The sequence below is a fragment of the Indicator indicator genome, chromosome 13, assembly GCF_027791375.1.
Source record: "Indicator indicator isolate 239-I01 chromosome 13, UM_Iind_1.1, whole genome shotgun sequence".
Lineage (NCBI taxonomy): Eukaryota > Metazoa > Chordata > Aves > Piciformes > Indicatoridae > Indicator > Indicator indicator.
The window spans coordinates 3238869-3251866 of record NC_072022.1 but is presented as its reverse complement, the minus strand read 5'-3'; the positions used below and the strand labels follow the sequence as shown (position 1 = coordinate 3251866).

At 45.5% G+C, this 12998-nt stretch overlaps 1 protein-coding gene across 1 annotated transcript in view; it reads right to left on the bottom strand.

Annotated features, from left to right (window-relative positions):
* The window catches only part of SGPP2 (sphingosine-1-phosphate phosphatase 2), a 32423-nt gene that overhangs the window by 4458 nt on the left and 14967 nt on the right, over positions 1-12998 (bottom strand). Inside the window, exons 3-4 of the mRNA XM_054386239.1 lie at positions 5714-5893; positions 2879-2968 (exon numbers count right to left, since the gene is read on the bottom strand). Coding sequence (XP_054242214.1) covers positions 2879-2968; positions 5714-5893 — 270 coding nt within the window. The remainder of the gene's footprint in view (positions 1-2878; positions 2969-5713; positions 5894-12998) is intronic.

The following is a 12998-nucleotide window of genomic DNA, read 5'->3' as shown; positions in this document are numbered from 1 at the left end:
ATGTGCTCCAGAAAGTGAGACAGGAAAATTTGTTCACTGTGCTGAGGCAGGGATCAAAGATTGGGCCAAGGGTTTAAAGATGGAGAGCAAAGGGATATTTTCTGAAGTACAGCTCTCTGGGGAATAAAGCAAATAACAACAAGAAAACCCTCCAACCAGTTATAGTATCTCAAATCATGTTGGGTTCCTTAGAATTAACCCCTAAAATGTTACACATTCACTACAAATGTGTCCAAATTTTTGCTTTGTCCTTTTCAGGCAACTCCATAATCCCTCTTTGTCAGTGCCTCAGATTCCATCGTTTAAGACCTCAAAGGCAGGACTCTGCCTTTCTCCTGCTTCTCTACACACAGAGGATGTTCTTACGTTGAGGTGGCAAAGGTGGGTTGGTGTAACTATGTCCTCCCTCTGCAGTGCAAGTGCACTGCTTCCACCCTGTGATGCTCTCCTGGAAACAGCCCAGGCAACAGGTGCTTATTCCTTTTTCCCTAGGCATAGTATTCATTCCAGTGAATGATGCAGATAGCTCTCATGCCAACTTACTGCCTCTCCAGAAGGTCTTTAATGTCCACATCCCTTCTAGAACTAACACGACTATGCTTTTGAGGCCACTCTTAATCCAAAAGCAACACCAGCAAAGGGAACTTAGTTGTGCTTTTTCTGTTGATAGTACATATTTGTAAATGTTGTGAATAGTGTATATTTATACATATTCATTGCATTTCATCATAGATGGTAGATTTGCTTGTAAATACAGCTTTCATCTGCTTCCAGACTGAGCTGGTCTGGTTATAGTCGGTGTGGGGGGATTTCAGCTCTCCCACTGTTACAAATGCTCAAACACAGACTGATTGGTAGAGCTGAGACTATAACAGATGAGCACTGGAGCTTCAGCTACAGCTTTAGCAAAGTACAGTGCAACCTCCTTGCTACTACTCTTCCTCTGATCCCTCAAACAGGACAAACTCAGTTACAGTAAGTTGGTAGGTATATGTTACACTTCACTTGCTTTAGGAAGAAGTTCTTCAATATGAGGGTGGTAGGACTCTGGAATATGCTGCCCAGGGAGGTTGTGGATGCTTCCTCTCTGGGAGTATTGGAAGCCAGGTTGAATGAGGCCTTGAGCAGCTGAGTCTAGTTGAGAGGCATCTCTGCCCATGGCAGGGAGGTTGGAGTAGATGATCTCTAAGGTCCCTTCCAAATCTAAGCCATTCTATGAATCTATGATTAATACAGGATGGAACCTAATCTAGTTGAAGTTGTCCCTGCACACTGCAGAGGGTTTGGACTAGATCTTTAAGGTCTTTTCCAACCCAAACCATCCTATGATTATGTATCCTAGCAGTATGAATTTTCTAAGACCTCAGTTAAAAATCCATTAGGATTTTCAGCTGGTGGCTTGGCTGGGTGGCTGCTACATCTTGGCATCTTAGGCAGCTCAGGGTCTGAAGAATCTCTCAAAGTGTGGAAAATAAATCCAAACCACACTTCTTTCACAAAGAACCTGCCAGTGGTGGTAGAACACCACAACTGTCACTGCAGTGGGATGCTACACAGAAAGAGGGGTTGCATCTGGGCAGCTGTGCTCATCAGGCATCCTTACCACAACACACAAGAAGACCCCAGGGAATTGCATTTGTCCTTTTGACAGGCAGCACTGCTCACACTTAGCTGAGGAGCTTTTTTTAAATTTTATTTTAAAGCCTTGTTTTTATCATGTCAAAGGCACAAAGGACTTCTTCTGCTTTACCCTAAAAATCCATCTGAACTGAGAAGAATCTTCCATTGTGATGGACCAGCAAGGGAAGCATGCAAAGAATTTTTGCTGACTGACTAAAGGTCACTAGCTAAGAAAGGGTGTCTCTGGCTTTGATTTCAGATATTGTTTTGATCCACTACAGCTGGAAAGAAAGGTCAAGATGTATTTTAAATATAACCTTAATCTCATAAGGGCTCCCTTTCTTACAGTCATCAAGTCTCCTTATTACAAAGATAATTATCATGTAGTAAAAAAACCCACAATTATTTATGCAGATGCAACCCACCAACAGTTCATACCAAGCTCCTGCGAGGAAGCTGCCAGGCATTTTTTATCCATCCTTGGGAAGCAGGACCACCCCTCCAACCATTCTATGTGGCAGAGCAATAATTTTTCCTCTTGTCAAGGAACCAGCTTTGTGTAATCAAAGCTATGCCTGAAACCTGTCCTCAAAGCAGGGCTAACACCTCTCAGCAGCTGTGCTCAACACTCTGCCAAACAAAGCCACAGATTGTCATCGTTTTTGAAGCGCATTTGTGCATCTCAGTCCTTTACAAATAAATTTCCTTCCAGTTTAAAACAAGAAGCTTGTCAGAGTATTAAGTGCCATGCCTCTGCATGGTCACACGAGGCATGCTGTCCCCCAAGGGCAGCTCACTCCTCATGTCTGACCCTCTCTTGGTCCCAGCATGACTCACCCACCTGCTATTCCTTCCCTGGCACTCCCAGGCTGAACCAGCCTGAATACTTCCTGCCGACAATTGATACTATTGCACAAAGGCTTAGCTAAGGAGCAGTAGCAGTTGCCCAAGTACATTCCACACAATTAAGATTACCAAATAGAGAACTACAATTGAGATGCCACCTCGACCTCACCCAGCTCCTCAGTCCCCACACACCACTGCTTCCATAATCGTGTAAATAATTCCCTTGCAGACTCAAATAGCAATAGCCTGAGGGTTTCCTCACAGCTGCCTTTGAATAGACAGCCTGAAAATTAGTGCTTCTCTGTGTGTTCCTGTGGTGGCACAGCCAAGGCAGGACCTACATCACTTCAGGAGTGGGAAATGGAAGGAGACAAGCAGGGCTGGACGCATGACCAGTGCAGGGCATCCTTACCAGGACTGTGTGCATCCCCGTGTAGAGCCTGCTGAGACACACCAGTGTTGAGAACACAAATGCTGCTGCCAGACCAAACTCAAAGGGGTACTGTGAAAAAGGAACAAAACCATAAACAGACCCATTACACCATTATCTCCTTTAACACCCACAGCTCTGAAATACAAATATGAATGACATGCAAGCAGCCAGGCTGACATCAGGATCTCACATTGCAAAGTGGCTCCTGAGCTTCTTAAAGAAAGGTGGTAGACACCCCACTCCTGGAACCATTCTAGGTCAGGTTAGAGGGGGCTCTGAGCAACCTGCTGTCATTGAAGACAACCCTGCTGACTGCAGGAGATTGGACTAAATGACCTTTAAAGGTCTCTTCCAACCCAAATCATTCTGTGATTCCATATTTTCTCAAATAGATTAACATGACCCAAGATGAGACCTCACATCAGCCAATGGGCAATTTTGGGCTAGAAGGTCATTTCCTTATCACTGCTCTTGCAAAAGCCTAGTCTCAGTGGAAGGAAACTTGGGAAATAGATGGCATTTGAAGAGTCTTCCCCTGTGATATCTACCTGCAAAATCCATGCTAGTGCTAAAGACCCTAAGAAAAAAAAGACATGGCATGTTGTACAAGTGATGTTCGAGATTGAACTACAAGCTCAGACCGCCTGAGGGGTGTGATGGCCACAGAGCCTGGCCAGTAGAGTAATCAATAGTCCTCAAGCAGTAGGCTAGGAGGGGAAAAGAAAAATACAACAACAACAAAAAAAACCCACCAACCCATCAGTGTCTGGGCTGAAACCACAATCTAGCTATTAGAGTAGTCAGGACCACTCTTCCTTGTGACACAAGATTTAATCATCATCTCATGAAGCTGGCTTTGTTTAATTCCCTCTCTGAGTTGCCTATGAACACGGGAAAAAACACTGAAATAAATTAACACTTTAAAAAAGAAAAGGGGGGGGAGGGAACCCCCAAACAACCACCAAAAAAAAATAAACAGGCACAAAACCCCCCAAGTGAAACACATATTTGATAAAGAGTAAGCTTAACATATCAGCCCTTACTCCATTCATTCAAATCCTGGAGCCATGCAGGCTCTTAGGCTTCTTTCCATCCATAAAGAGAGTTTTCCAATCCAAAATATAGATAAATTAAACTAATTCACCCAATTTGACACAAAGTCTCCATCCACTGCTGAGAGGCTGATGACTGAGCAGGGTGGCCACAGGTCAGTGCAAAAATGCTTCTGTGAAAATTTTAAGCATAACAACTTGCTTCTCACCCTTTTTCCCCAGGGCATACTCTGGCCTCTGGAGTAGTGAGCTCAGACCTAACTGCAGATGTCACTCCCAGTTCATAAAACACTATTTTTTCCTCACTTCTCTAAGCTCTGGCAGGATTTATGCCCATTTTATTCCTTTCTCAGCAGGCAGCCTGGGAGCTAGCTCAGATCTGCAATTGATGAGTAGGGGAGCTTGAGAAGAGAGCAGCAAAATGCACTGCTAGATTTTTCTTTCTTAATAGAAGCAATTGAATCATGCAATTATTGTACAGCAGCCCTACTATTTCATGGTAGTTTCCAAGAGGCAGAAGACAGACCATGAAGAGCTGTGTGTGTCCCACTAGGAGTTTATCTGTTAAGGATAAAATGCTTCTGACCAGCATGGGATGGATTTGGCCTTCCAGACAGGACTGACAAACATCCCATCTTACAGCTGCTTCTCCCATCCTCATACAGCTGCCAAGTTGCTCCAAACAGTTACCAATTACCAGGCTGACAGTCCAGCCTTGGGCACCAGTGATGTCCTCATTCATCCACGCACTGCAGGCAGGAGCAAAGCCCATTGCTCAGTGGCTGGGACCAGAGGAGTTCAGAGATTAAACTGATCGCAAGACCTTCGTGTTGCTCAGAGACCTCCGTTTCTATTAGTAACAGCCCCAGGACACAGCATGCTTCATCGAGTAGGTGACAACCATTCATCTCTGCACACATGTTGTCACTGCAAGGAGGACACCCAAAGACCTCCAAGCCATAGAATCATAGAAGGGTTTGGGTTGGAAGGGACACTTAAAGGACAGGTAGTCCAACCCCTCTACAAGAGCTTTTTGTTACCTAGGTTTTTGTGAGGGAGGAAAAGCAGCCTTGGAAATCCCCTGGCTCTGACCAGTGTTGGACTACCAGCATACGCCATGATTGCACTCATACAACAACAGCAGGTTCACTGCACTTGGAGCTGTAGAGTGCTTGCAGAGATCTCATCATGTGCCTCACCTTGGGTCTTTTATTTTTCCAGAAGGTTTACTACCCAGAAACCTATTTCTCCACAATGATTTTTTTTTGTTGTTTGATTTTATGAATCCAAACACACATTTCCTGTACTTTAGCAGTAATAATTTCCTGGATGCATCACATTCAAGCATGTTTCTCAGCTCTCTCAAGCGTATTTCAAAGACAAACCCTTGTAGACACAAGGGCTCACAGTGCAGGTTGCCCAGAGAGGTAGTAGATATCCCATCCCTGGAAACCTTCCACGTCAGGTTGGACAGGACTCTGAGTAACCTGATGGAGCTGAAGATGTCCCTGCTCACTGCAGGGGTTTTGGGCTAGATGATTTTTAGAGCTGCGTTCCAACCCAAGCCAGTCTGTGATAAATGTATCTTTTTATCTATTATTAGCCAGCTATGGTCAACAACAGGGGAAAAATACCTATCTGAGAAAATAAACACAGAGCTCCTCTGCAAGTGGCACAGCTTTGGTGTGCTGGTTTTGTGCAGCTGGCTGGAAGCAGACACATCCTTCCCTTTTTCTTCTTTTTCTTTCTGTTGTACCCTTACCTCGTACTGATTCATGGTTGCGAGGAAGAAGGAGAAGGAGATGGCAGTGGCTGCCATGGCGTGGGTGGAAGGCATCCCATACTCTGCATCTGTCCTCATTTCCAGCTTGACAACAGGTGGCGAGAGGGGCCGAGGCCACTTGAGGATGTCCTTGGAGACCTGCCCTATGTACATCACTATCTGGGGAGAGAAAAGGCCACTGGGCTGTCAGTAAGCTCAGGCAATCCCCACTCAGCTTACCTGAGAATCTATTTCTGTGCACCACCCCAAGTGGTGCAAAATTTGCCCCCTGAATTATTAAAGGGGTTTCCATTATCCTGGTCAGCAAAGGAAACAGTGGTTTGACTGTCCCACACTACAACCTGAGCAGAAGCAGGGCCAAAAGGAGAGTTCCCTGATGAGATGCAGCAATACAGGATGGTGTAAGGTGGATGGTTGGCTCACACTCCATGCAAGAGAAGTTGAAGTCTCCTCCCTGTCCTTTCTAACACCTCTTCTGCAAAGCAAGTAGCTCTAAGAGACATTTTTACACCACTGCCTTGCCCAGCTGCATCCCTCCCTGCTCCATGCAGCAGCTCCCTGGGGATAGCACCAGTTTACCTATTCCCAGCACTTCACAATCCTCCCAAACCCCAAAGAGCCCTGCTGGGACACACCACTGGTGTTGCTATTAAGTAACACATTGGTGTGGATGTTAAAGACCAGACCAGTATGGCTATTAAATAACAACTTGGCATCCTCAGGGAAGTAGCTGAGAGAAAAGTGGATGAGCAACAGGAAGTACCAGTTCTCCTGCTTAACTCCCCAACAAGAAAAGGCATTTGGGTGCTGCTTGGGACACCAGAGGTTCAAGCCAATTAATGTTTAATTAGCTACTAAGCACCACAACATAGTCATCTGGGGGAAAACATGGCACTCAGCTCACCGAGCACAGGAGCAGTAGGAAGCAGAGACAAGAGGTAAAACTGGACAGCACCCAGTAGCTCCCAGGGCATTCAAGATGCAGCCCAGCCAACAGCTCCCAGGGCACCCACCACATCTTCAGCAACCTCTTCCCAAAGCCAGGCAGCTCTCAGCATCCACAGGAAGAAAGATGTGACCAAGAGCCACCCAAGGCTGTCCCAGACAACATATTTGCTTTCTATTGCCACCATCCTTCCTTTGCGCACTGCAGCCAGACAACATGCAAAGAAAGGCCTATAGAACACAGCAAACCTTTCTCCTCTTTTTTAATATGAAAATCAGGTTAACTGACATCTGTCATGGAAGCTCCATTGTTGTGTGAGATGGCTGGCTGCTCTGCTTCTCACGCTTCCACTAGCAAAGGAGGGGTCTTAAAATAACAACCTTCCCATGCTGGTGCTCACCATATGCCAAACAACAGCACAACCATCCGCTGCCACATTCGTCACCAGCCACATTGCACCCCCCTGCCTCCCCCCTTTCTCTCCCATCAGCAACGTGAAAAATGGCTTCATGCTAAAAGACAGACTTCAGGATTCACAAATCAAGACCAGGAAAAAGCCAAAGTATCATATTCCATCATCCCCTTCTCCACAGTGAAGGGCACCCCAGAGCCCGGCAAAGCGGCTGCTGCTGCCTTCATCCCTCATCCTGTGAATGATGTAACCACTTCATTATCAGCAATGCCTAGCTGCACCCACTTCATCTTGCTGCATGGGGCACAGGACAGACAGCAAACACCTTGCCCTGCACCATACACGGTAAAAAAATGTTCCAGTGCCTTAAAGAAACCACCACCTGCATTTATTTGCTTCATGCTAACAGCTCTCAAATGGATGCAGGCATAGCTTTGGAAGTTAATTCAGTTCCAAGGCTGAAAGCACCATTACTCTCTCCAACAGAACATAAAATGTTGAGGCTATCACTTGTGATATCATCTAGGAGGCAAGGTAGGACCAGCCAGTTCATCAGCAGTCCTCTATAATAACAACTTCTACTTGTAGCAGTATTATTAGCAGGAGTACGTAAGAGCACCAGAGGAAAAGAAATGAGTCATCTTTGAAATGAAGGCTGTGCAGGGACTCTTCTGATGCTGAAAAACAGGCTGAATCCTGGAGGTGGCATGGGCAAGCAAAAATACCAGGCAGCTTCACAATCTGCCATTCCAGGCTTAATTCTGACCCTTCTAGTGTTTAAAAACACATATGGAATAGATATGTGTAGTGTTGAGAGGTGAGACAACCTCCATAAAATATGAAGAGGGTCCAGAATACATTCAGACTGATCTCTGAAGCACCAGACCTCTGCCTTCAGCTTCTCTGGGTGCTGCACACATGGCTTTGCACACAGCATCCTGGGTTACTTAGCAGAAGCAGCACTTGTGGGCATGGTAAAACATCCCTCACCTGCTGAACTGGCAGGATTCCCCACAAAGGCAGAAGATGACAAGGGCACCATGACTAAAACCAACAAAGGTGCTGCTCAGGTTTTCCTGTCTCCCCAAATGCTGGCTGAAAGTGACTACAGGATCCCAGGGCCCCATCCAGAGCTCAACCACAAAGAATTTAAAACAAACCAAAACCCCAACTAATAACCAAAAAGCCAAACATCTCAACAAGTACTAGTGACCACATCTATGGTGGCCTCTATGACAAATGTTTTGTAAAAAGGCACTTAGAGCATGATATTTCATGGCAGGATATATGCAAGTTGCACAGTACTGAGGCTCTCATCTTCTGAGGGTGGCAGGCACCTCCCTCAGTTCAGTGGTATATTTTCCTTTAAGCCCTATAATGTTATTTCCTGACCTTATTTTTCTGCCATTTTTTATTGACTGTCTAATAGCCTCAGGAAATCAAGCAAGCAGCCTGAAATCTTTTCCCACTATTGGCTTTTTTCAACCTAACAGGTGAGAAAACTCCTTTAATAAATACTGCAAACCATGACCACAGAAACATGGGAGATAGAGAGCTGAGCACTGGGGACAGGCTAAAGATCACTCCAGAGTTAAGCCTCACCTACACTTACCTACCTGTGCAACGCCAAAAATCATTGATGGTCCTGAAATAAATTTAGCATGAGCAGAAGTCACCCCAAGTCCAGGCTAGGAAGTAACTAAGGATTGCTTTGGTCTCCAGGACTGAGGTCTCCAGGCTTCCAGCCTACCCTAGGTAAGCCAACAACATATTCACAAAGGCTTCACACAGACAATCAAGGAAAGGGAGATTAAGGCTTGACCAAGAAACACATCACCTTCTATCAGCCAAGAGGCAGCAAGTTGATGCATTTCAAAGTCCAAGGCAGGGTTGATCCCTCAAGCTGAAAGTGCTGGGCTTCACCCAGCTCCCCTTTCTTCACAAGGGCTGGGAAGATTTTGGAAGGGTGGACTAGGCTCAACCCATGCTCACCTCAAATGTCTCTACATGCCCAGGGTAGAGGGGTCTCAAAACCCAAAGCTGAGCATTAGAGAGAAGGGAACAAGCACTTGAATGCAGAGTGAGCAGACACCCTGTGCCGTCTCGAAGATATGGCAAAGAAGAGAAATCTTGAAGCAAATAATTTCTTTATGCTTCATGGTTTTTTGCTCTTTCCTTATGTTGCTGACATTTTTTGCCTACCTAGAGTGCTCTGTCAAAAATAGATCACCATAAGCTAGCAATGTGCTCTTGTGGCCAAGAAGGCCAAAGGTATGCTGGGATGCATGAAGAATAGTATGACCAGCAAGTAAAAGGAGGTTCTCTTCCCCCTCTATTCTGCCCTAGTGAAGCCACATATGGACTACTGGGTCCAGTTCTGTGCTCTTCATTTCAAAAGAGACAAAGAACTACTGGAGAGAGTCCAGTGGAGGCTACAAAAATGCTGAGGGGACTGGAACATCTCTCTGAGGAGGAAAGACTGAAAGACCTGGGGCTGTTTAGCCTGGAGAAGAGAAGACTGAGAGGGAATCTTCTCAATGCTTATCAACATCTAAGGGGCAGGGGTGCAAGAGAATGGGGCCAGACTCTTTTCAACGGTGCTCAGCACCAGGACAAAGGCACACACAACCATCCCACAATTGGTGAAGATCAGGAGGAACCATTCTTTTTGTACAATTTCAGCTAACAAAGGTGAACAAGGACATATTTATTTTCAAATTCTGGTTTTTGCAGCTCTTCTGTCTGTGCTATTGATCCAGTAAAAGGACAAAATGAAATTCTAGAGAAACATGGAGTCATATAGCATTGGTGACTTCTCCAGCCTGACTTTAATTCTGCTGGTTTGGCTCCAAAATAGAAACCCTATAGTCTGGCTGTAGAAACCTTGTGAGAGCTTTGTCACCTTCCCAGGAAGGAAATACGTAGTTTCAAAAGCATCTTGCTTTTGTTTCTCTCATAACCATTGTGTCCTCATAGGAGCAACAGAATACATAGGGAACTGGAAGGGGGTGGGGGAAATAAGGATGCTCTATTAATAAACTGGCATTTGCAGGAGATTAGTCAAGCAGAAGCAAAGATTATTTGTGGTTGTCAAGGCAGGCTTGACTTTGATTCACCACATAAAAATTAAACTAAGCATCCAGCCTGCACTGCTCACAGCTTCTGTTCTCAGTGTCCCCCAGCTAAGTGAGCAGATAAACACTGCACCAGATAACAGCTTTAACTGGTCCCCTCCAGCACCACTTGGTTCACAGTGAGAGACGAGAGGGGCAAAGAAGAGCACAGTCTCATGAAGGTTCTTCTACCCTCAAGTCAATGCCAAAAACTAAGGTTTGGCTTCTGGAAAACCCACCATGAAAGTCACCAAGCATCACTGATGACCTTTTGCCCCAGCAGTAGCCCAGATGGAAGAAGCTCTGCAGAGCAGAGGAGCCCTAGGCACCCCTAACTTGGGGAGCTTTAAGCCACCTTCTCATCACATCCTGCTCCCCATCACCTCCTTGGTTAGGTGTGATGGGATGTTCAAGGTCACATTGAGCTGGTGGGATACTCAAACACTTGAGTTGTCCTAACTGTGGCTTGAGGAGCACATCCACAAGGGCAGGTCTCCAGGCCAGCACATGCAGGTCAGTGTGTCATGGCAAGAGGTAGAAGTGGACAGGAGGGAAGGGACAGCAGAGACAGCTTCTTAAAATATATAAACAGAATTTTGGAGCTCTCAAGTAAGGCTTTATAAAAACAAAACCAGAACAAGATCATCAAGACAGCCTCATGCCTCCAGAAGTATAACCAACCAACATCCAAGGATGTTCACTCTAAAAGAATTGTTCAGCTAAAACTTTAAGGTATTTGACTATCTTGTGATGTGTATAAAGAGTTGAAACTGGCCCACAGTCTCCTGGTAACAGGAAAAAGTACTCCACATCAGTGTGGTTTATCATCTAACAAGGTTTAGAGTACCCCACCACCACATCCAAAGCTCCCTCTCAGTCAACACTTTATCACCTGGTACATGGCATTTTTTTTTTATGGACTATTTATTTTTGTGTTCTGGAATATTATAGTTGCTTAACATGCCCCAACACAGTTTGACCTGGTCTCATGTCATGCAATACATGATGCTTTGAGGAGCTTGACTTTGGAGTGACCATGTTTATGAGCTGTTCCAAGCTCCTTTTGGTGAAACATTGCAAAAGCACAAAAATTAACAAATACCCAGGAACAAAGTGCATTTTCAAAGCAGTATCCAGTCATGTCAGTGGTATCATCATGCAGGTAAATTCCTCCTGCTTATTAAACTCCTGCTTACCTGAAAGTCCAAGTTCAGAGCTCATACTTCCCACATAATTAAATGCTAACAGCCTTTGGAAAATTATTCCTTTGAAAATCAAGATGGGAAAATAAAGCACCATGGATTCAGACCAGAATCTTCTCAGACCTGCTGAAGTTGCACACAGCACTGCTTGAGGAGCTCAGTAGGTGCCCTCCTGGCATCCCCACCCAAACCTTGTCTCCCTTCTGAGATGCCACCTTCAGCTGAGTCAGCAGTTTATGGCTTTTATACACCAGCAGCTTCCACACCTGCCCTGGTAAAGTCCATGCTCTTCAGCTTTTACTAATATTATAGAAATTGTACCATAACTACTTTTTCCCCAGACTGAAAGACCACTCCAAAATAAAGCTTTCAATACTAAAGGGATGCAGGGATAGCAAACACAAACTGAGCTTTCACCTCTCCAGTCAAGACATGCAGTAAATTTGAACTACATTTTAGGGCCTGGCTCATGTGAAGTTACTTTTCATCCCTGTATTTCCTGCTTGGAGTAGCAGGAAGCACAGGCATCAAAACCTTGCCTTTGTGGATCGAAGAGCATTGACTTCACACTCTTGGAGAAGGGAAGCAAAGACACCAGGGTGCTTTCAGCACCAACTCTGCCCCTTGCTCACAGGTTTCGGGCAGTTATTTCCCTTGTCTTCCATAAAGGGAAAGCCAAATGTATGCTGTGAATCCTCAGAGGAAAGACACCATGCATGCACAACATGCTGCTTTATGCTCCAAAAGCAATGGATGTCACTGCAGCTAGTGTTTCCCAGAGATGTCCAGCTAAGCCAGTTTGGGGGACCAAGGAGAAGAGAATACATCCCAGGGCACCAGCTCCATTCCTCTGCTGCTGCTGCTGCAGTAAACTCTCAACTTTTCTTACTGCCCTTTGCCCTTCAGAGCTATTTCACCTTTGCCTTCAGCTTTATTTGCAGCTGCCTCATGCACGTTTCTTCTTCTGGTTGTGCATGCGTCTGAGGCAGCTCCTACCTTCCCCCATGTTTACAGCCAGCCCTATTCTCTCTCTGACTCCATTTGGTTAGGGACTTATCTATGCTTTCAGACTCTGCTCAGAAAATCTGTTCCCTAATCATCCCTGGCTCCATGCCAGCACAGATTTATCTTCCTCAAATGTGGGTGACTGGCTCTGCAGAAACTATCGCAGATAAGACGGCAGGAAGGTCTTGTAAGCAGCATTCATGCTGCTTTAGTCTTTAAGGGAAGAAGCTCCCATCATTCATCCAGGGACATGGACTCTGTCATTTCCCACTTGCAGCAGAAACTCTCAGGTTTAAGTCTCCAACAGCACAAAAATCAAGTACCACACTCTGTACCACCTCTGCTCCTCCCGCACCTGAGGGCAGGCCCACCTCTCCTGTATGGTGGTCTCATGTTCTTTGTCACAACCATCCCTCTTGACTATATTTTACACACCTGTGTGCTTATGAGAAGGTCATTGCTGGTTCACTGTCTGATGGAGAGCTCCACTAACGACCTCCCCTTATCCCAAACAGTGTTCCAAGGGAACTTCTCTTGTCTTCTTAGGGCTCTCTGTTCCATACAAATGCCTTGCTCCAGCTGGACA